Below are 25480 nucleotides of genomic sequence, written 5' to 3'. Positions count from 1 at the left end.
TTATCCTCCGGGTCTGACGCAGCCTTTCATCGGCTATGCTAGGCTGACTGTAGCGGCTCTTACTAGGGAAGACAAGATCTCTAGGGAGGATGTTCTCTACAGTAGGGATCATGCCCAAACGGGAAATAATGGGTTCACTGCTTGAGACTGGGAGTGCACAAACACTAAGCTCCAGGCCTATAAGAGTCCTTTCACTATTTTTGCGACGGAAGAGGAGGCTTCTCTTCCGTTCGCCACGAAAATAGTAGAGAGGACTCTTCAGGCAGTCCTCAAGGATGAGCCCATGCCACAGCTAAGGGAGGCGGAGTCTACTTCCCCGCTCTTCCCAGCTTTCGGAGAATTGTGGGAGAACTTGCCAGCCACGTTCACGCTTGGCAAGCTCAAACCGGACTGCGCCATGGACCAGTTCGGCGAGAAGCTTCCAAGGCTGCTGATTCCTTGATTCAGGCAGAGTTCGACGCGCGACAACTAGGTTTGGCAGGTCCCTCAATTCACTGATAATAACGGAATGGCTGCTCTCTCATATGCTTACAGAACCGCTGTTTAAGATCTTGGCCAAATACCCAGCTTCAGACGGTTTCAGACAGATGCTTTCGACTTCTTCCAAGCTAGGAGGATTGCCGAAAGCACGTTCTGCAGGAGTGCACTATTAGGCACGAGCCTAATAGACTCCTGGCTTCTAGCATGTGGGGAGCGGATCTCTTCCCAGAGTCCGCTGTAAATGAAGTGCACCACGAGGCTGCTAGGCTCAACCAGAGCCTTAGAGCTAGGTGGGGTATTTCATCCAAGAGGAAGCAAGAATCCTCCCCACTGCTGGTAAGAAACCAAAGAAGTCTGGTAAAAAGGTTCCAGCCTTACCAGAAACACCAGCAACAGCACAATTTGCTCAGGCCGTCCCGGTTTACCCAACAGGGTTACAACCTGCAATCTAGTTCGAAACAGAACCAGCCCATCCTCCTGCTGGTCTCCTCAATCACAACCGTCGACCTCCTACGCACTCTCGCCGGCCTTCAACCCTACGTATGAAGGTCAGGGCTACACTCCCTTTAACAAGCAACCGAGATGGCTAGGCGAGAGGCTACTTTCGCCAGCGTGGCGCAGGAAGGGCGACAAGGAGCAGGCAGTTTCAGAGGAGGGCGTGGTGGTCAACCCGCCCATCAACAATGAGGCTCCCCCAGGAAGAGGGAGGCTGTTCCTCTTCCGTCACAGGTGGGGGTTCAGCAATTGGGCCACAGAGCATAGTGTCCAAAGGGTTGGGTTGGAGTTGGATCAAAGATCCTCCTCCAATCAAATCATTCCGCCAAATACCATCAGAGGAATTGACAGATTACGCGGAGGAACTCCTTCAGAAAGGAGCTATTGCGAGAGTCAAGCATCTAAAATTTCAAGGTCGCTTATTCAGCGTGCAAAGAAAGGCTCAACAAAAAGAAGGGTAATCTTAGACTTGTCAAAGCTAAACTCTTTCATTCGTTGCGACAAGTTCAAGATGCTTACCCTCTCGCAAGTAAGGACCTTACTTCCGCGTGGAGCCGTCACATGCTCCATCGATCTTACAGACGCATACTATCATATCCCTATAGCCAGACCACTTCCGCCCAGTTCCTAGGATTCAGGCTAGGAAATCAGGCATTCTCATTCAAAGTGATGCCCTTCGGTCTGAATGTAGCCCCCAGGGTATTCACGAAAATAGCAGAAGTGGTTGTACAGCATTGAGAACTCAGGGAATCATGGTAGCAGCATACCTCGACGATTGGTTGATCTGGGCACCAACCGTCGAGGAATGTCTCAAAGCCACCAAAAAGGTAGTTCACTTTCTGGAACATCTGGGGTTCCAGATAAACAAAACGAAATCCAGACTTACCCCGGAGTCCTCGTTTTCAGTGGCTGGGAATCCAATGGATTTGTCTTCCCACAATCTGTCAATTCCAGTGGCCAAACGGAAGGAAATAGCAAATCTGTCAGGCAATTTCTCAAATGCAAACAAACATCAAGGAGAAACCAGGAAGAATCCTAGGGTCCCTTCAGTTTGCTTCGGTAACAGATATCCTCCTGAAAGCAGGCTAAAAGATATAAATCGAGTTTGGCGATCGAGAGCAAACACCAATCTCGAGACAAGTTGTCAGTAATTCCACAGATCCTTCGCAATCAACTCCGTCCATGGTCAAAAGTAAAGAACTTAGCCAAGCAGGTACCCCTTCAATATCCCCTTCCAGTGTTAACCATTCACAAGACGGATGCCTGCCTGTCCGGGTGGGGGGTATTCTTCTCAGTTCAAACAGGTTTCAGGGACTTGGTCCAGTTTTCAATTTTCGCCGCCAGCTCCACATAAACGTTCTGGAAGCAATGGCAGTATTTCTTACCTTCTTGAAGAGACTGCTTCCCCCGAAAAAGTCTCATCTAAGGCTAGTTTTGGACAGTGCAGTGGTAGTTCATTGCATCAACAGAGGAGGGTCCAAATCCAAGCATGTGACCACGTCATGATGCCCATCTTTGCTCTAGCAAACAAACACAAATGGCACTCTGTCCGCCACTCCACCTGGTCGGGGGTAAGAAATGTGATAGCAGTCCGCTTTGTCCCGGTCAGTTCCTCTGGAATCAGAATGGTCCCTAGACGACGGTCATTCCAGTGGATATGCCGGAGAGTCCCAGGTCTCCAAGTAGATCTCTTAGCCTCACAAGCGAACCACAAGCTCCCTTGCTATGTGGCCCCCAACCTGGACCCTCTGGCTTATGCCACGGACGCCCTGTCGTTAGATTGGGATCAGTGGAGGAAAATTTATGTTTTTCCTCCAGTGATCTCTCTTGAAAGTCTTAAGCAAGCTGAGGACTTTCAAAGGAATAGTAGCTCTGATTGCACCGGACTGGCCCAAGAGCAACTGGTATCCTCTTCTTCTGGAATTGGGCTCCTCCGACCTCAACGGATTCCCAATCCCAAGCTGTCACAATCAGTACAAATGAGGACTGTGTTTCGCTTCCTCAGGAATTCTTCAGACCCTAACTTTATGGACTTCATGAAGTTTGCGGCTAATAAAGATGCTAATATTGATCCACAAAATATTCTCTTCCTAGAATCAGATAAGAGAGAGTCAACCATTAGACAATATGACTCAGCTGTTAAAAATTAGCATCTTTCCTGAAAGAATCAAACACTACAAAACCATGACAGTTAATCTAGCTATATCCTTTTTCAGATCCTTGTTTGAAAAAGGTTTAGCAGCTAGCACTATTACTACTCATAAATCGGCTTTGAAGAAGATCTTTCAGTTAGGTTTTCAGATAGATCTGACTGAATCTTATTTCACGTCTATTCCTAAAGCCTGTGCTAGACTTAGACCTTCTCAAGGCCTACTGCAGTTTCATGGTTCTTAAATGATGTCCTCAAACTAGCTTCAGATACTGACAACTCGTCTTGTACATTCATAATGCTTCTTAGAAAGACATTCTTCTTATTAAGCCTAGCTTCAGGAGCTAGAATTTCAGAACTGTCGGCTCTATCCAGAGTGCGGGTCATGTGGAATTCCTCCCCTCAGGAGAAGTTTGCTGCTTGCTCCGGATCGTAGCTTTTAGCTAAAAATGAGGATCCTCTTGCAAGGTGGGCCCCTTGGAAAGTCATCCCATCCCCTTCCCCAAGATCCTTCTCTCGCCCAGTATCAACTTTAAGAGCCTTTCTATCTCGTACATCCTCAAGATCCTCAGGTTCTCTCTTCATGATAGAAAAAGGTTGTACTTTGTTGTCAGTAAAAGGTATTGTAGACACCAAATCCTTTACTTCATTAAACAAGCCAATCCTGATTCATTCCCAAAAGCACATGATATCAGGGGAGTAGCCACCTCAATTAATTACTTTCAACATATGAAACTTTGAGGATCTTAAAAGTATACTGGATGAAATCCCCGACAGTCTTTAAACGTCATTATCTAAAGTCCTTGGAATCTTTAAAATTTTCAGCAGTAGCAGCGGGAAACATTGTTTCTCCTGATACTGTATAGTAGTCGTAGTACAGATCCAGGTCTCCTTTCTACCTACCTCATTCAACATGCCTCACCCTATCGCCATGCTACTCGGATATCCTAGCCTTAGCCGCTGAATCATACTAGTGGATTGTCCCTTTTTTTTTGCTAGGGACATCCACACTTGTACTGATAATGTACTTCAGTGTACCTACCCTTATTTTTATGCTAGGGTAGGACACAATGTGTTTGTATATTTTGTAAATAATTTTCTAAGTAAATCTATTTTGTTAATATTACACTGCATTATTATATTCTACTATGTTTATTGTAATTTTAAGTACTTTACATTACTAATGTTCTTTTAGTTTACTATTTCGAATAAATTAGGTTAAGTACTTAGTTTGTATGCTGTAATTGATTTACTTTTATATTATATCCCTCGTTTTACAACTGCTTTTCATTTGTCCTTTTTTCCCATCTTGTCTGTTTCTCTGGTACTCTTTCATAGGCCGACACGAGCTGAGCCCAGAAAAGGGATTTTGACGAGGAAAATCTATTTCTGGGTGATTGGCTCGTGTCGCCCTATGAAACCCCCCACCCTGTATTGTTTACCCCCCCCCCCCCATGCAGGACAAGATGTTTTTAGATTAAGGATGTCCGCTAGGGGCGCTGCTGTCCGTGCGTCCTCTAGTAGTAGTAGAGCGGCTGCATCGCCCGTTGGTATCAGCTCTCTCTTGTGGGGATTCTGATTGGAAGTTCTAATTGGTGAATGTCTCGTGGTAGTGTTCCCACTCGCCCCTATTACCATACCGACACTTCTTTTTAAGAGTGGGCGAGTCAGTTTTTACTGACATTTTCTTAATTTTTGTTTTTCTCTGGTATTTTAGATTAATTTTACCTAGAAAGTATGATATTAAGGTATCCTTTCATAGGGCGACACGAGCCAATCACCCAGAAATAGATTTTTCCTTCGTCAAAATCCCTTTTTTTGTTTTTGTACAAGTTAGAGAAAATCATGCAATCAACTGGGCAGAGGTAAAAAAGATAGCTTATTCTAATAATGAAAATGTCATCGAGTCTAGTTTTATAAAAGAAATTATTATAATTACACAAACATCAGTCAAGGCATGTATAAATTTGATCTCATAATTTCAATTATGCAGTATGTTTAAATTCTCAGGAAAGTAGTTGATATGCTTGGAAAAATGAAAATCATGTTTGTTGCCCTAAGCTCAAAGGAGATTCGTTGTTCCTGGCCGTGTGGATCTTCAGTTTCCAACAGTTTCAAATGTTCATTTGTACTGTCTCCCACACAAAAGACATTATGAATTTCTTCTACTATGTATCAGTTTTTCGTTAATGGCTTAGAAATAAAGTAAAAACTTGTCAGGATCTTCACTGTGTGTTATTTCTTTACCTGTGGTTTAATTGTGTGTGTGAGTGAACAGCATTACATGGATCAAGAACTACATATTTATAAATAAAATTTTACCTTACTTTGTTTTATAAAAGGAAGAATTACAACATTAACTATTTATATGTATAAATTGTACGATGTATCAAATTTTGTTTTCTAGATGTTTAGTAAAAGGAAATGCTGCAAACCATAAAAAGAACTACTTACATATTCCATCTTCATGTCCAGTGTAATGACTCACATTCTAAACAGCCAAAATCAAAATATATTAATATATGAGCAACTCACCTCCCAGGACTCTTTGGTCATTTCTGTTAGCTCTCCTCCTATACTATCTCCTCCTTCTCCTTTTTCAAGGACATCATCATCCCACAGCTCAGTGTCCTCCTCAATAAGAACGAAGCCTTTTCCTGTAATGTATTCTTCATTCAGCTCCCCATAAATATCATGAGCCCAACGTTGAAAGAAGGTGTATAATTCATCTGACCTGAATAAAAAGAGAATTTTCCTTTTTTAATTAACAGATTTCAAACAGAATATAAAAACTGTGACATATACAAATAAAAAAAATTTTGCCACCCTAGCAAGTGACAGATCTTCAAAAGGGATAAAATGCCACAACTCTCATTTTCCAATTCAGGAAGATGCTTTGCTCTTGACTTGATAAACCTTCATCTAATCAGAGATGGTTTTTAAACAATTTTCTTTTTAATTTTCTCTGTATCTGAAAACACACAAACCACTGCCTTAGGTTATACTCCATCAGATAGTTTGTCTTCGTACTGTTAGGGTTCATATGCATTCAAGCAGAATGAGTGTTCACACTAAATTTCTCATACCCAATAATTTATTTCTCTTGGTTGTTTAATACCATTAGCCACTCCTTTCTCTCTTTATATCTGTCAAATGTCTTAAAATAATATCTCCTCTCTCTCTCTCTCTCTCTCTCTCTCTCTCTCTCTCTCTCTCTCTCTCTCTCTCTCTCTCTTTAATACAACTAACTAATTTTTGTAAATGTAAAGTTATTAGTGATGCTGACAACAATTCCATAAAAAGTATTCAATTTACATATATGTATATTATATATATATATATTATATTATATAATATATATATCATATATCATATAAGATCTATACATAATATATATATATCTATATAATATATATATATATTAAATATATATATTATATATATATAGAGAATATATATATATATATTATATATGATGTATATACATATACTTAATAGAAAAACACATCCTAAGCACCACCAATTGATCACCCACAACACTGACGTGGTTGTAACACTGCTGCTATATATATATATATGTTATTATTATATATATATAATATATATATATATATTATATCTATATATATTATATATGATGTATATACATATACATAATATAAACACATCCTAAGCACCACACAAATTAATCACCATCCACACTACGTGGTTGTAACACTGCTGCTACGCACCATTTGAGTGCACATTCTTGCAATCACACGAGTGCGGAAAACCGTTCCCTCCAGATCTGGAGTGTCCCATCGCTGGCATTCCCCCTCTACGAATGCCCATTACATATTCTAGAGGTTTCCTCGGTCCTAACAATACATCACTCCTGTACTTACACACAAGTAGGGACATAGGCTGGTTTAGCGGCAAACGACCCAGTACCAGACCGACCACTTCTTTTGGAGCTTGAGTGTCACCATCGTTGGCACTTTTTTCTCTAAGATTCCCTTCGAATCTAGGTTTTGCTTTACAATCCAAAAGCGATCATTTCCATTCGAGGAGGTGTGCATTTAGCTCCAAAGACCTTATGATCTACACATGATCCACTGTATTTCCATCAATGTTTTCCCTCCACCCAATTTAGTGCCACAAGACACCCAAGATGGCAACTTACGAAGCTGCCACTTACATATATACACAATATATATGCCTCATCTGCAACCCTGAGGCTATGATTCAGGGAAAGGTGGACCAGTTTATACCTCTGGCTTAAACAGCAGCTCTGGCACCCCTCTAGCAGGAGGGCATACATCCCTGAATCACCTGTGCCAACTGTCTTTACAGGAGGACCCATCCGGTGGATGCACTAGCTGACACTCAGCTCAGGGCATCTCTGATCAGGGAGGATGCTATTCCACTGAGGCCATTATCAATGGTGCACATGAAACTGAAAATATGTCAACACAGAAGAACACTGCCAACTGTGAAATTAAGACTAGTCACTCCAAGGCACTCTAAACTGATCTGGATCTTTGGGATGGTCTTGTTTTACCAGACAGCAATGCACTCTTCTTAGGGTAGACTTGCTAGCCATCTAGATTTAAATTTCAATCACAATTACTATAGCATCCAGGAGTGCCTACTGAATGGGATACAGAATTCTACAGAACCCCATTATGGGCCAGCCCAATGGCCCCCAAACAGCCCAGAACTATAACTCTCCCTTCAAACCCAACAGGGCTCCTTGCAAGGCTCAGAGTCTGGAATTCCTCCTCCCTACTTCCCCATGGAGTGGCATGAGATCCTTCAAGCCAGCCCCATCATGCCAAGGGAAGAGGAAGCCTCTCCACCCCTGAGGCTGTTTCCCAAGGAAATTCCAGAATGGAGCCAGAACCCAAACCCTCCACAGTCGACACACCAGGAGGACATGGTCCGAACAGATCTCATGGACATGATCCTGTTAAGTGACATCAATCTGGATTCGGCTCTGGCCAAATCACCAACAACAGCAACGGAAGCACCTACCGAAGGACTTCCCAAAGTACCTAGTATGGGGGATGCACCTGGGGCACAGGAGTCAGCACCTTAAGGTAACTGGGTGCTAAGCCCCTACTTTCCCCAGGCAGGAGAATTTCCATGTGATCTTGGTGAACTAAAAGAAGAATTGAAGGGGAACTAGTCCTCAGCTGAGAAGCAAACTCCAGCCCAACAACACCTGTGCTGGGATCAGGTGAGCCTAGAGGATATGGTCATGGATCTGCCTTTCTGGAAGGATACAGAGGATTATGTAAACTGGCGGCTAGAAACCGACACACCTCTCCAACATGTGTGGGAGGCTATCATAAAGGCACATCTGGGGGTGCTCTAGCTGTTCCAGTCCCCAAAACATCTCACTCCACCAGGTCATCTTTCCCAACATCTCCAGAGTATGAGATTGATGATTCTACTAAGCATTTTAACAATTCTTACTATGCCCCAAGCAAATTGATGAAGACTCAGACTCCTCCATATAAGGGCCTGCATAGGATAGCAACACCATCTCCCAGTACCTGAACAACTCGCCAGGGGTGGCAGATGTCACTCCCCTGGCCCATTATCCTTCAATCTAGGCCTTCCCTGTGCAACCTATGGTATAGGAATCCTATCCAGGTCACTCATAAGGAGAGCTAGCAACAACGGCCATTTATAACTACCGTCGGGACAAGGATGTGCTCATGCCAGTCCTGCCAGACTCCGCCAGGATCAGTCCCTGTTTCCAAGTTAAGACCAAAAAGTCCTGACCTAAAGTACAAACCATACTCAAGCCCCCTTCGGGCTGTGTGCATAACCAGGAGCAACTCAATCTATCAAGTTGAGTAGCAACAAAGATTACAGGAACAGTGGGGAAGGATCGGATCAAACCTGATCCAGGATAATACTGAATCCTGACCTGGCACCAGTGCCACTCACACCAAGTGCCTTGGCTCTGTAACCCAGTCTTTGCCTAGGGCATATTTCCCTCTTGTTGTGCTTTTGCAGGACTATACAGGTAGTCTCTGTTATGGGGGGGGGGTCCATTCTCAGTGGGGTGCTAATAAGCAAAAACTGCCATTAACCAAAACTTGGTGATTTATGGCACTTATGGTGCCATAAATCACCTATTTTATGGTGCTAAACAATAAAACCGGATTGCATTAACCAGGGACTGCCTCTAACTGGAAGACAGATAATGTAATATGTAGTTGATGCCTTATCCAGGCATTGGACTATCTCTAGGAAAGTTTCCACTTCTCTTACAAACTTTCTGAGAACCTACCTACTCCTTATTTGAGAGAAAGGATAGGTACTCCCTATTACCCCCTTGTTTTGTTCTTATAAGACTTCATCTTACCCTCCAAACCACACTTTTACAACACTTTCACTTGGATCTTGTATCTGGGCTGGTATGACCGATGCTTTCATGCCACTTACAGCACTAGCAATGGTCAGTGACCAAAATCTTAAAAGACATTTTACAAGCCAATTACAAGCTTACTTTGTTTGTATGCATGAATACAGATAGCTTAAGAAGTCTACACTAAATAATTTGAGACTTTTAAAACAAGGACATTCTAATTTGTACCTTTATTACTTAGAATAAGTTCCTGGAATTTTGTCTATATTTCTAGATAAATTCATTTTAATTTGTAATGTTTTATAAATGTTCCTTTCAGGACTGTCCATTGAGAGAGTGTTTTGTTCTTCAGTTTTCATAAAATTTGCATTCGGTCTCTTCAAGATGTTCACACCTGTAAGGATGTTAAACGTCTTCTTTGGTGAGGAGTTTCAGCATGCGTTACTTCATGACGGTTGCATTTTCACCCTCATTCCAGATTTCAGAAAATTAAATAACGTGTAAAGTAAGAAGGCAAAAATATGGCATGTTTTTGAGTATAGAACATCCAGGAGTTTCACCCTAAGCTATTTTGTTCGTTCAGATAGGAATGCCTGGGAAAATAAGCCCACTTCACCTTGCTTTTCTACCCTTAATGGCAACATAAATCAGAATAGTGTCAAAATACATTCAACGCAGTTTCCTTCCACTTAACATAACTTCGAAGCTTAGAATTTCTGTTGAGACACTGTGAATACAGGAGCTCTACAGGAAGCCACTCTGAATAAATTCCCTATTGAATTCTTGTATTCAAGACAAGAGAATGCAGTGGCATACCCTTTGAGAACATATGCATAGCCATTAAAGATGTCCTTCAGACAAAATCCCCGGGGTTTCCATCCCTTAAGTCTTTTGTCTAATTTCTTATCCAATTCTGTATAACCCCTTTAACGACCTCCAGTGGTCATTAGCGCTTCATGCCACCCAGATTCACTGGTCACCTACAAATGCCACCTGCATGGGAAATTCTTTTTTTTTTATAAATCTTAAGCTCCACACCTCCTCCTACTGCCATTGTGTAAAAATCCTTATTGGCATGAGAATTCATTAACACCACCACTCCAGTGGCCAAGCCCTCGACCCTGTCACGGGCCATTTAACTTTGACCTGACCTGAACCTTTTTCGCACCTGGTAACTCCACCCACTCTCAACCTCTCTCTCTCTCTCCTCAGCAATGCCCCTTTCTATAGTCAAACCAAAATGTTGTGGCAGGTGATAGGAGGTTTCTCCCGGACTAGATCATTCGCTGTTAAGAACATTTTGGTCATTTCACCCATAAGGAAACTGACCTACGTAAACCTAAAATCTCAGTGGTAAATGCCAATGAAGCACACAGATGGAGTATTAGCTCTGTATTTATCCTGGATTTTGTTTTCATTTCTTCTAAATGCAACCTCAAGTAATTTTTGTGGGTGTGTTTGTGTGTGCACATATAGACCGAAAAGGAATTATAAGTACACACACACACTTACATATATAAATAAATGCTAAAATGGAATATGGGCAATAATAAAATGGTTTGAAATTATGGCATTATTATACGATCAGCAATTATTATTTCCAAAAAATATATAAAGAAAGGAAAATCATTAAAAACAACCAAAATCTATTCTTTGTTTCTTTAGAAAATGAAACACAATAAATGGCAGATCTCAGGTAAAGTCATAAACAAAGGATTAACCTCAAGGCTGAGATTAAAAAGGATAAATAGATCTGGCCCCACCCAAACGATCTCAGAATCTTGAAAAAACATTTTTTATACTTTTAACATCTAAAACAATACAGCCTATCAAAGAAACACAAAGGCAAGGTATGGTTGGCCTTTTACAGCATACAGGTAAAGAGATTTGATAAGAGATAACATTTTATAATCTTTTAATTGCACTACCTATCCCAGAATAAGATTGCCTCCAAACTCCTTATGAGTCAAGTTGATCTTACTGAAAAATTTTATCGGGTACTGGGGTCACATCTTTAAAGGAATGAAATTCCAGCTTGCATCATTAGGATTTAACTCATCATTATAAAGCCATAAAATTTGTTTGGACTTTCATCTTCGTCTATATATAAGAGCATTTTGTATATGTACATTGCCATTCACTCGACTCACCCTACAAAGAAAGTACTTGCAGATGTGTTCTTCCCGCTTCAGCCATGGAAAGAGCGGAAGAAACAGAGACGTGTTCTCTGTGTTTTCAGCCAAGTCACTCGCATACTACATTCACAATTACTTTGCGAGAGAAAAGATAGACAATGGGCCCCTGACCGATGTGACGAGAGTTTACAATTTGGCACAGAAGCTCTCAATACATATTCCAGATGTAAACTAATTATAATAATTAATAATAAGGAAAAAGAAAAAAAAAGTAAGAAACGGGTGTGGGTGGAGGGATTGGTCTCGCACCATTCAGAACATTACTTAATCTGGCTTTACTAATAAACCGATGATGTTTTTTCCTTTTGTCTATATAGGAAAAAGTCCTAAACTTTTAGATTTAAATGTACAAAGCATTCTGATGATACCTCCTGTCATCTGCCACAACATTTTGGTTAGGCCTATAATGTTGTGCATTGCGACAATTGTTTGTCAGAAATTTTGTTCTCTTCCGCCACCTACCTGGGGATTTGAAGGATCCCTTTTGACAGCAGAGCAAAAGAAGTCACCATTTTGAAAACATCCAAGATGGCAGTCGCAGAGGGGGATATAAGGGCCTAGGATCGCCCTTACAAATCAGTACAGTAGGGAGCCGTATCAGAGGAAGGAGGCTCTTACCATCATAGTCCTATGCCAGTAGCTATCACTTGGACCTCTGTTGTCCAACTCTAGAGTTGAGAGAGACTCATCTGGCCCGGTGCCCTGGCTTACACTTGAAGCCTATGAGATGTTCCTTACACAGGACTCCTACTCCAAACACATACTCTTCACCACCACCATGCTCTTCCATCCAGTGGCCTGGTGTGATCAGTAAACCAATCGCACCCTTACTTGCTCAATTTATTGTCAGTGAGAACATACTAGCTTCATCAGCCATCACCCACCCCTTCCCCCACCACCCAGCTAACAATACAACAAAAGTCAAATTCCATTGACATATCAGATCGTACAAGCAATGCTATTGTGTCTACTTGTCTGTCATTCAATGGCATTTAAACAGAAACAGTTACAAACAAAAATACCAAAATAGTGCTCATAGACACTACTATTTTTTAGTGTTTTCTTAGCTGTTCTGTATTAGACATGCCAAAGGAATCCTGTTTCATTCTAAGTGTTAACTTAGAGGATTAGTCCAGCTAATTTAGTTATCACCCTCATACCTGGTCAGGCACAAGTTAGTATTTGTAATCTTGTTTAACTGCCTACAGAGCCACAGGTTCATATGTAGTCCCTGTATTATCCCCTGTAATTTAGTGAAGATTATACTTAATTTTAGTGAACACATAGGGTTTTCTTTAAAACAAATATTTTCACACTACTCAAAAGACTACTTTCTGCTCACTGTCTCCCTTTTTTGCTGGCCCTACACAGTCACTGATTTAGTTATCCAGTTGGTAAGGCACCCAAATTGAGCCAGGTCACTGATATAGTCAATCGACTGAATATATATATATATATATATATATATATATATATATATATATATATATATATATATATATATATATATATAATATATCTATATATATATATTATATATAATATAATATATATATATTAATATATAATATAATATAATATTATTAATAACTAATATATTATATACATATATACAGGCAGTCCCCGGGTTACGACGGGGGTTCCGTTCTTGAGACCCGTCGTAAGCCGAAAATTGTCGTAAGCCGGAACGACGCTTGGAAATATGTCTTAAACTAATAAAAAGTTTATAAAAACCTCACTTGTAATCCTTTGGTTACACTACATGTTGTTTCCTGTAGTTTTATGTACAACCTGAGTTATTTTCATAAAAGAATGCTGGTTCTTGAAGGTAAAACTATTGTAATCCTCTGGTGACACTACATTCTTGAAGTTTTATGTACAACCTGGAGTGATTTTGCCAAATCTTGAGGGCTACAAGAACAGCTGATTACTATTTACGTATCATATAGACTAATTAAAGTAAACGTATCTTTAAATAGGCTTATATATTAGTATCAACAAAACATTTCCTGCTATGAGTCAGAGGCCGTTTAATGAAACTAACACTTTTCTGTCCTATCTGTTCAGAAAATAAATGTTACGTCAATCCCCGAGACGGTGACCATTGTTGCCAAGGCGTCTCTCTCTCTCTCTCTCTCTCTCTCTCTCTCTCTCTCTCTCTCTCTCTCTCTGATCAAATTACACTGGAACTTTGACATACGATTGCCCTAATATACGAATGTTTTGAAATACAACAGAAAATTTGCGAAAATATAAGCTTTGATATACAACGAAATATTCGAGATACGATTTTGCGATGAGTGTTAGTTGTATAGGCGACCGATAAATGGCGTTCAGTCTGTTTGTTTGTTGGTGCTGCATGTTAACACGGCGTTGTTTAGTTCGTTGTATTTGCGCCTATTTTTTTGTGTTATTTTGTCTATTTTATTATTAACCATGGGTCTCAAAGCTAAAGACAAAGCAGGTGATAAGAAAAAACCCAAGAAAATGATTTCGATGGAAGCAAAACATGAAATTATAGCAAAGCATAAAACCTTCCAAAGGCATCAACATTATTTCTAAACTACAAACTGATTAAAATAAAAAAATAAAAATTAGTTTAGCAATGTTATTTCATTTGTGTTTATTACGTAGTTAGTGTACATACGTAAATAAAAAGAGAACAAATCGTTCCCTGCCACCCTTCCCTACCTCCTCCCCCTGCTGGCCTCACGTCATCTTTCGTTGTGGTAAGTAAAATTCCTTTTTTTTTTTGTAATTGATTTTATTAACATTTATTATCATTTATCACATTGCTATGTTATTTTATCATTGTGTGTTATTACTCGTTTATTTGTGTATAAATTGTGCATATTATATGTAATTTAGCTGTGTTTAGGTGTGGTTTCATACCGCTAGAACGGATTAATACATATTACATTATTTTAAATGGAAAAAATGCTTTGAGATACAACTGTTTTGATATACGACGATGGTAACGGAACAAATTAAATTTGTATGTCAAGTTCCAGTGTACTGGATAATGTCTCTCTTTGATACTATCGATTTTGCAAATCTGAGGGCTACAAGAACAGTTGATTACTATTTACGTATCATATAGACTAATTAAAGTAAACGTATCTTTAAATAGGCTTATATTATTAGTATCAACAAAACATTTACTGGCATGAGTCAGAGGCCGTTTAACGAAACGAACACTTCTCTGTCCTTAACTCTCTCTCTCTCTCTCTCTCTCTCTCTCTCTCTCTCTCTCTCTCTCTCTCTCTCTCTCTCTCTCTCGTTGTAATCTAACCAGAAACTTCGTTTTGTTATTATTACTGGAAACGAGCAATGATTTTTTTCATTATTTGTGCTTTTGGACTGTTATATGTAAACTTTGCGCACCGCAAGCTAGTATGTATTCATTCGCTCGGAAACTAGTTCCGCATATGAGGCGTCACTAAAAAACATAGAAAAATACGACATAAAAAGTGTCGAAAATCATCATAACCTCAAAATTTTTGTTGTAATCTAACCAGAAACTTATTTTTATTAATATACTGTGCTAAACTATAAAGGATTTTTATCATAGTATGAGTTTTTTAAAAGCGTCGTTAACTCGGAGCGTCGGAAGCGTCAGCGTCGTAACCTCGGAACAAGCGTCGTAACCCAGGACGGATTTTTCCATTGAATATTTAAGAAAAAGCGTCGTAACCTCGGAACGTCGTAAGCCGGAACCGTCGTAACCCGGAGGACCGCCATGTATATATAATATATATATATATATATATATATATATATATATTATATAATATATATATATATATGTATATATATATTTTATTTCAACAGGAGACACACCAGACGCAGTCCAAACACCAACTACTCTTTGAGCTCATCTCCCTAAGAGCCACTTCCCAAACCACGTGACTAGCTTCTAGTCATGTATATTTCCAGAGCCAATTCCTTTAATACCTCCCTCCCTCCCATTTTTCAGCCATCTCTCTGATACAGGACCCACCTCTCTGATACAAGGTACAGTGCAAGGACTTTAAGAGTTTTGCCAGTCATGTAGTTCCTTTTTATATTGCTATTCCAACACAGTTCTCATACAGACCTGACATTGTTATTACGTATTTGCGTTCATAAATGAATTCAATAGTTATATCAAGGATCTGTTGGTGCCTTCAGCACATCCTTGAGCCCTTAATTGTGCTAATTTTGTCAGTTAATCGCATGCCTTCTCCATTTCTTGATTGTGCTTTCATTGCCATGGTAAACCCACTGCAATTGATTCATGGTACCCTTCAAGTGAAATCCCCTGCATCCAGTTATCAACTGTTCATCCTTAATTTAGTGCTCCGACAGGAACCCATTATCTGTCCTAATTATACCCATCTTCTGATTTGTGTTTTTATAAATATATGTGATTCTAGTTATACTAAGAGTTTATCCAAAATTCCCCTTTCTTGTATAGCCCTTGGCTCATTTTCTTTTCTTCCATGTTCTACCAACTGAAGAATTCTAGCCAGATTGTATCATCCCTTGTAGTAAGTCCCCTTCCCAGATTTAGAATATAAAAGTGGCAACCCTTGTTCAAGATTTGTAGCCTACAACAACATTGCAAGTCCAGCAAATATCTTGTCTCAAGTGCTAGGGAGACGCCCTAGATATCTCCACCTCTGACACCCTGTTTGAGTGCATATAGTTCAAGGACTTCTACTATCAACCTGGTGTTCTCGCCACTCACCTCTGTGACAAAGCCCCCATGGTGTTCGCAGAGTGCTGCCGCTTGGTGAATGAATGGGACACATTCCATCTTCACCTCAGCTCCTTAGGACAAAAGATAAGTCCCCCTTCTCACATCTCTGGACTAAATCAGATAAAAAATGGGCATCCTCAAAGGAAACCGGTGTGCAACCATTGTAAGGTCGGGCACTTTGGTAAACAACCACCAGCCTGCTCCATCCATGGGGGCAGTGCCACAAAAGGACTAGCAAAGAAATTAGCAAGGACTGTACCCAGAAAGGTCACGTCCACAAAATATAGGTACGTACTATCCAAAATACACTGCACCCAAAGCAGTCCACACCACTGTCAGTTCCTGACAGCCTGCTGAGTGGATAGGCCTGTATGTTGTGGCCATAGCATCCCTCAATGGCTCCACTCTACCTGAATGCTACCAAACATCAAATCACCGACACCGGGTCAGAGATCAGCATCATCACTTGGGAGAAACTGCCTCCCAGTGCCACTATCCATGAAGAGGAGCAGATGACCATCTGCTAGGTAAACGGTAATGTCAAGGACCTCCCTACAGTTCATCCATGGGTTACCCAGGTGATTCCTCCAGAGAAAGAGAACACCTCTTCAGAGTTGTCCAGTCCCTTGCAAATGGACGTCCCCTCCTCCTGGGCCAAGATCTTGCCCAGTGGAGGGACACCTTGATCCCTCTGTACTGATTGATAGCCACAACCCTTGATAAACCTGAGAAGGCACCTACCATTGATGCCGATCTGCTACCTGGCGATCTCTCATCAGAAGGGCCTTGGCTACAGGGACAGCCTGATATCCCACTTGACCAATCTTTCTCTGCACCTGCGACCACCCTCCTCATCATGGGGCGGATGCCTCCCTTCCTATCTTAAGCAGGGAACAACTTACCCATGCCCAGACTGAGGACACCACCCTCCAGTGCCTTAGCTCACAAGGTATCACTGACAAGGAAGGATGAAATGAAGGACCTTGTAGAGGATGACTTCCTCCTGCAGGAAGTCATCCTCTACATAATGGCATTGGAGGGCACTTCGGTGTCACCTGGACCATCCTGGCCGTCAAAGGAAGATTCTACTGGCTGGGACTATGAACGACTGTCAAGGCCTTTGTAGCCTTGTGCTCCACCTGTCAAATCATGGTAAACCATAATGAAGTTATCCCCAGTCATTTTTTTCATATTTCCCATGTTATGATTACAGCTTTTTGTACTTCAATAACTAGAAAATATAGTAAAAAACAGTAAATTAGATAAGATTTTAGCATAATTGTGGCATTCCAAATCTTTTTCCGATACGATAAGCAGGAGAGGGATGTAGGCCTAGCTTTCAATCATCTTGACATATTGAAGTAAAGGATGCTGGGCAAAGTTTTGATAAATTGTTTAGGTAAGGAAATCTTTACTTTTTTTCATTTTGTAAACTGTTTAGGTAATGAATTCTTTGCTTTTTTATTTTTATACCTTTTTTAACAGTCTTCTGGCGTAAGTCGTTTCCTGACTTCTGTTGTTCCTCAAGAATGGAACTCTGACATAACCCAGGGACTGCGGGTGGTATATAATAAACTTATGCATAACTGCCAAAATATTAATACTACCATGCTTTAAAAGACAATGTGGGTACAAGTTTGTGTGGTACCTCTGAACTAAAAATGAACAACAATTGGTGCACAGGATGCAAAAGATTGACCACCCCTGAATTAGTGGAACACTGATCTTTGCAAGCTGTAGTGATGACTTTGGCAGCCTCAATGAAAATCCTTTCTGACTGAGGCTTGATTATCTCCACATGTGGAGATCTACTATTTCGAGACTGTTGTAAAGTTTCTCTTACCTGGACAGACTCCATGGAATATCTCCCAAATGAGCAAGAAGATCCAGTAACTACTGCTGATGATAGAAATTAGGCTGAAAGGTGAAAATGAACAAGTTGTCCCTGTTGTGTACTTATGGCCTCAACATTCCGAGTTCTTGGACTATCTCTATTACAGCTGTGGCTCATAAACTGGTCACCTAGAGGCTCCTAGTCTTACTAATTTTTAGGTAGAATGAATCTTCCACTAGTTTGTGCTATCCTGGATTAAATGTTTGGTTTTTTGTATTTGTTCTTCTGGTGAAATACAGTTTGCAATGGTGAGCTGACAGAGAGCCTTGAAATTCATTTTCACATGATTTTTGGGTACACCACTGCTGCTGAATTGTTGCATGTGACACCTACACCTTCACTATAGAGGCGGCTGGCAAGGCTTGGGAAATTAGAAAGCTAGTGTGGCATCTTTTGTTGCATGTAGTACATAATTCTGAAGCTTGATAATCTAAAAGACGTATTTTGCTACCAATATGGCCTTTGATGTGAATACCAAGAAATTACTTGGCTGGGAGGCTGCTGATCATAACTTGCCGAAATGGGGCTGAAGGGGCTACGTAGACCCAGAACACAGAGAGATTAGCTACAACTTGGCCTGGGTTGTTCCTGCATAAATAAATTTCAAGATGTCAGCCTAGAGTCTTCTGATCCTCTCCACATGATGTGCATGAGATTATGACAAATGAGAAATGAGATGGCTTGGATATATCCTTCACACAACAACAACATCAATAATTGTTTGTGTTAGTGATAGCCGGACTTCTGCAGCCACCAGAGTTGGGAGACAGACACCTACATGGACAAAAACCGTGATAAAGGAGGCAGGAGGTGATTTGTGGAAGATGAACCACAGGAAAAGAATAAAGGATGAAATTTTCTGTCTTAGGAAAAATAAAATCTATAGAACCATTTATAATATAAATAAATGCTGTCAATCTGCTATACATATGCTGTGATAATATCCTAATATCTATCAGTTTATGTAATCCTCTGCAGGCTGAGGCTGTACTAACTGATCAAGAGAAAATATGTATCATTCATTCTCTCCATATACTTGAACTTGAGAGATATGAATGGCTGACATCTGTTATCGTGTGCTGAACTGGTGAAGACAATGGGCTATTCCATCTCACATTTGTGTAACACATGGTAGTATCACCCAATCTGCTGCTTCTTTTTTCAAGATTGGAGTTATTGGGGTTAAGTGCTGGTGCAAAAATGGTTAAGTAAAAGCAATGGACTTGAAATGAAGTAAAATATTTATCTTAATCAAAATAATTCTTTATTTGTAGAAAATACATTTATAATTTTAAAAAACTTGACATCTGGAATACACACACTCCTGTTCTTATCAGGTTTTATAAATTCACTCTCAAGTTCACTTTCTGGTGTGTAATGTCAACCCCTCTGACTAGCTAAGATGGGGGTAAGCAGTTGATGAGCAAGTGTTCATGAACTGTTTCCTTTTGAAGTAATTTTGGAATATTTTGTACGTGCATTCATTTTTCATATTAAGTTGGCTTGTACTGAAGTATTATTTAAGAGATAAGTTTCTATACATAAATCATCAAGTTAGGCAGTATACAGGTGTTATTGGGAAAATATATAGAAATGAAAGTATTGTTAATATAAAATTCCTCACTATATTATTGTAAAATAATTGTTTTATAAACTAAAGGTTCTGGGAAAATTTTGTATAAAAAGGTTATTTGTTTACATATAAATACATACCTATTTTTGGGTATACTGAACCAGTATTCAGGACGCATTCTTTTCTTGCCATATGACATCACAGGAGTAGATTTAGGGAGACTCTTGCCTGCTGGTTTGCCCATCTTCAAACAAAGATATAGTGGAGGATCTTCACATGAAGCTGCAGGCTTTGGAATCAATTCTGCATTAAATATAAAATAACACATATAAGATATCTTTATTAGCAACTCAAGATAGTGATCTATATAAGACATTTCAGTTCTTGAACTATTCCTTGAAAATTAATGTTCATTAAAACACATTTAAGCAAGGTTTGGAGTGAAGAAGCTTCTATTAAGAGCTTCACTATCCTACAGCAGGCGCACAAGGTCCCAAAAGTGCACAGATTAGCTGAAACAGTGCTGTAGGGAGAGCAACCATTTCGTGCTAGGATAAAAATAATGCTGCTAGATAGGAAAATTTGCACAGGAATAAGAGGTGCAATAGAAAAATAGGGGAAGATGACACCTGAAACAAAAGCTTTTGGGATTGAAGTGGTGGATTTAGTAAATGAGGAAGCATTGAGCCCTAAAAAAAGTTTTGGTACCTTTAATAGAGTCCTCCTTGAAGCCTAAATCTTTATGTAGGAAAAAGTTTACATTAGTTTCAAAACCATTTAAAGGTGCAATACATTTCTGTAAATTTTAAGTGTTATTTATTCATAATATACATAGTATACAGGATTACTATAGGGATGGACTTACAATCCCGAAACAGTGTGTTTTTGGAAGAATACATCAGTCAACTTCCAGAGGGAATAATTTGGACAAAGGTAGGGTCTTAGATTAAAATTTCTGATGAAAATATAATATTCTATGTCATAAATGACAGCCAAACCCGATAGCAAACAGTCCCACCAAAGGACCCATTAAGGCATTTAAAAGGCCAAATGACTGACAGTCTCGATGTTATATCCAGTAATGTCCAAGGAATTACAAAACTCAATGATGCAACCAGTTTTGCTCCTTTCTCAGAGGTTACATGACTACTGACTATATCTGATACTTTGACTATAAAATAAAATTAAATCCCAAGACCTAAGTAGATATGTAACATTTATAATCTCAAGGCTGGTGCAAACTGTTTTGGGACTACTGTAAATGTTCCCCCTTGGGCAGAGCGTCAGTTAAGAACCTCTGGGAAAACAACTGTGCCCTTGCAATTAAAAGAAAATGAACTGGACAAGGTGAAACCTAAAGTAACAACCAATGAAACCTAGTCCATCTCTAGTATAGACTGATTATCACAGCTATTACCACAACAATTGCTCCAATGCTCATAATGTACTTAGATCCCGGTATGCATAAGCAGAACCGAACTTCACGAAATGTCATAAACAAATAAAATACCACTCAGTCATTTATACACATCCCTCGATTTAAAAAAATGCTTTTATAAAAGGTGTTAAAGTATTTCTTATATGCATTTTCAAAAAAAATCATATGAGCCCCATTACACTTATAATTAGCCCTTTTGGGGTCATGAGATCACTTATTTCAAAGAAAGAAAACATCTGTGAGTTACTAGTACTGCAAGAATACAAAGATTGTACGTCTTATTTTGTAACAATCCTATTCTTCATGTCATCTGATGTGTGAGCTAATGGAAATTTGCAGGGCTGGAAGAGGATAATTCTTATGAATAACAGGTGTGGGGGAAAAATGTTGTATTTAAAGAACTTTGTTTACATCATGATCATTACTTAATTACTGTAGTCCTAATTTCAATTTAGGTGGGAAGAACCAACCTGCTATAAAACATCCAGACAGACTACTTGAATCCTGTGCAAACCACATCAAAGTTTCTAGGGATAGATCTTGAACAACAGAACTTGTATTGTTAAAATATACAGGGAGTTATTGCTATATTATTAAGTAGTTTAACCAGACCACAGAGCTAATTTATTTAGCTCTTAAAGAACTGGCCCAAGGATTTGTCTGTTTATGTTGAAGTTTAGAGTTTATTTATTAAACTACAGTTCCTTAAATTTTTTTCAAATTGGCTTTACTGAAAATGGAGGATGATCTGATGAAAATGTTTACAGTACACAAATGATTTTTTTTCCAAAGTGATTTGTTGATTATATTTTGGACATTCACACAAAAAATGTTTAATAGTTAGTGTTAATTTACAGTCTGTATATAAGAGGATTGGGTCATGTGGACTATTCATCAAATATCTATGGTCAAATGAGAACGACCAACTCTAAAAAGTCAAAACTTGGCTTAATCTGTTTCAATTTGTCACTACCATGTTCACTATTCCATACACTTTCTCATTGTTTATTACTATATTGGGCTTTTGAGTTGTTATATATCACTAATAGGAATGTCTACATGTGATCTTGTCAGTAGTTGCAGCATTGGCTGCTTCATCAGCTTCTCCAGTTCTACTGTATTTCAGCACTTCACAACTTTCATATAATAGTAATTTGTTAAGTGGAAAGTTAATAAATTGTGCAAAGGTTTTTGAAATATAATTTTAATGGGTTTCCATAGTAATAATAATTGCTAAAAATTATATATTTCTGTGATGGTATACCTTAATTAATTTTCATGCCTGATCTTACTGTAAATACTTCTGTAAAAACAGAAGCATTGTTAACAAGAAAAACTGTATGCAATATCCCGTTGTATTATATTGCTCAGTGTGGACCTTTACATAAACGTGTTCTACTGCATGTTGTATATGATGATTTGGGATATAAATATACAGTAGATATTAAATACCTAATTACCTGAAGTGCATACAAGTTTGTATCTCATGCAGAGTCCAAGGAGGAGATATCTCTAATACTGGAGAAACTTTATAGTATGTACTGGGTAAGGTTTTTATAAATAGTGTATCTCTGTTTGATCAAAAAAGATTTTTGTCAATGAACTAATTATTTGTGTTTTTGTTCCAATATACATATAACTAAGTCACAATGAAGAGTTAGGAGCAGTTCACCACTTTTATTTGGAGAGCACAGTCTGGGGAAAATTTAAAAGCTCCAGTACTTATTTCAAGTACAGTACCACATTATGCACGGCATCTAAATTTTTCAAAGCTGTATCTGAGGCTGAACTGTATATCTGACACTTGGTCTAGAATATGCATATCATTTGCTTTGTCTGCTATCTCCCTAATATGTGAGATAGTTTCTGAATTTGGTTTTATACAGGCTATATGGTCCATCCAGTTCACACGTGTCAGAGATTATGCCTAAGAATTTTGCTATCTAACTTATGGGTATACATGTACTTATGATGATGTCAGTTTTTCATTTGTCACTTTCTTAATTTTTCACAGTACATTATTATAGAACATTACTGCTATGGTCTTTTAAGGGAGTTGCCTTATGAGATAGATATATGATATGCATATGTTAGCCTGGTTGTTGTAATTGAAGAATGTGAAACAATCTGCCAACCATCAGCTACAAACCCATTTGGAAATGCAACTTGAAGACCCAAACTACCATACCAGTATACTGGCATAGGAGCAATTAGGCATAGGAGGTAATGATGATGATATATTCAGAAGGAACCTTTCCTAAAACAGAGACCATATGGTTCACTAATGCCACAGAACCAAGTCAGCCTGTCTGCTTTGACATCAGTTATATCTTGTAGGCTTTTAAAACAACTGAGTCAGAACTGGATACCATTTTGAATAACTTCCTCCATGGTGTGTCCATTGAACAAGAAAAACACATGGGCAACACCCACATGCTTCTTGGTTCTCTAGAGATACACAGAAATTGCTCTGACATAGTACAGGCTAATGCCTTCTGCGAACTGGCATATTAAGAGTACGACAGAATGGTAAAGGATGGAGTGGCTTTCTACTTTATGGTCAATACTCTTCTCAACAAAACTTGACAATTGCTGTAGTTTATCATTATCATTAAGTAGTTTAACCAAACCACTGAGTCAAGATACTGAATGCTCATAGGAATGGCCCAAAGTGTTTGCCAGTTACCCTTTTGGTCCCACTGGGGCTCCATAAGACATACAGACTTAGATTGATAACTTTCTAATAGCTGGTCTCAGCTAGAATAATGCCATAGTTAGTACTACACTGATGAAATATGTTACAAAGGCTGTTTGCAGCAGGTGGTTCCGTAAGCAGACTGCAATTTGCAACAGAGCAAGTGACATTTGGGTCTTGTTTGGAACCAGCCTTGTAATGGGAAAAACAAAATAACACAAGTAGTAGCAGCTTGCGAGCCACATATATCCATCAAATAAGTGGAACATAAATTGGGATTTAAGACAGATTTGGTTTCAAGTACATCACTGCAATGACCAGTAAATACACAAACTCTTTAAATTAGTCACAAGTCACAATACTATGCACAAAAATATATTTTGGGTAAGATATGTTTTATAGTAATATAATTAGATTAAATGTATTATCATACTCCAATTACTACAGACAGTTACAAGTCATAAGTCACAATACAGTGAAACACCCATATTCAAGCACTCTGGATTTGCGGATTTCTCTCTGGAACATATACCCCCATTATTCGTGGAAAATTTGCCTATTTGCATTATTTTTCTATGAGAAATGTCCACAATTTTTTTTTTCAATTTAATTATAAATTGCACTTTTTACGATAAAATTATATTTAAAAAACCAAGTACAAACATTCTCAGTGGGTTTTTCTTGAGTTTTAAGTAACAAAATAGGAAGTTTTAAGCATTTCTATAGAGGTTTCCACTATTCATGGATTCTAGTTATTTGCTGGTGGGTCTGGTACACATCCTCACGACTACGGGAGCACACTGCACAATGTGTAAATACTGTACAGTATATGTATGCTATATTTGGTGGCACAAAGTTATGGTAATATAATAAAACTATAATTTTATTATCATCTTATTCAAATATTTCAAACCAATAGAAGAGAAGTACTAGAAAGAATTTCATCCTGCTAAGAAAATACCATGCAGCCTGGATAGATACATTAACAGTATACCTGTATTTGTAAGGGGGCAGTACGTATGAGCATTGCTCAATTAAAGGCCCATGAAGATAATTCTAATTAAACCCCTTAACACCACTTTATATTGAAAATTAGAAAAGGATCCAAGAGATGTCAATATAGACGAACATTCTACCCAAGAATGTAAACAACAGATTTGTGCTCAGGGGACACCCTCTTAGAGCAGAAAAAAGTTGTGTCAACTTTTAAAGACTCGAGAATAATAAGACCCTCCCTTACCCATACCATAGTTGCCAGGTCTGTGGAAGAAGGGCGAGTCATGATCTGGGCAGCCACTGCATTTATATTCCATCAATGTATCAACAATGGCACTATTCCAGCCTAGACCAACTATGAGAGAATTCTTTATATTAGTTGGTCTGTCTTGTGGAGCTCAAGTGGGGCAATAAGGGTAACTCCTTTGAGGACAAGCAGCAGCTACACTAGGACATTAAGATA

General features: G+C 39.1%; 1 protein-coding gene across 14 annotated transcripts in view; it reads right to left on the bottom strand.

Moving 5' to 3' along the window:
• LOC135198187 (oxidation resistance protein 1-like) overlaps positions 1 to 25480 on the bottom strand; it is a 1642352-nt gene that overhangs the window by 112710 nt on the left and 1504162 nt on the right. For 13 of the 14 annotated variants that reach the window (XM_064225746.1, XM_064225738.1, XM_064225737.1 and 10 more), the window contains 3 exons: positions 20597 to 20626; positions 20029 to 20191; positions 5660 to 5858 (listed from right to left, as the gene is read on the bottom strand). In XM_064225746.1, coding sequence (XP_064081816.1) covers positions 5660 to 5858; positions 20029 to 20191; positions 20597 to 20626 — 392 coding nt within the window. The remainder of the gene's footprint in view (positions 1 to 5659; positions 5859 to 20028; positions 20192 to 20596; positions 20627 to 25480) is intronic. The other variant, XM_064225739.1, reaches the window with a different exon arrangement.

The sequence above is a fragment of the Macrobrachium nipponense genome, chromosome 21, assembly GCF_015104395.2.
Source record: "Macrobrachium nipponense isolate FS-2020 chromosome 21, ASM1510439v2, whole genome shotgun sequence".
In the NCBI taxonomy this organism is placed as follows: domain Eukaryota; kingdom Metazoa; phylum Arthropoda; class Malacostraca; order Decapoda; family Palaemonidae; genus Macrobrachium; species Macrobrachium nipponense.
The sequence above is the reverse complement of the archived record's forward strand: the minus strand, read 5'-3'. Positions and strand labels throughout refer to the sequence as shown.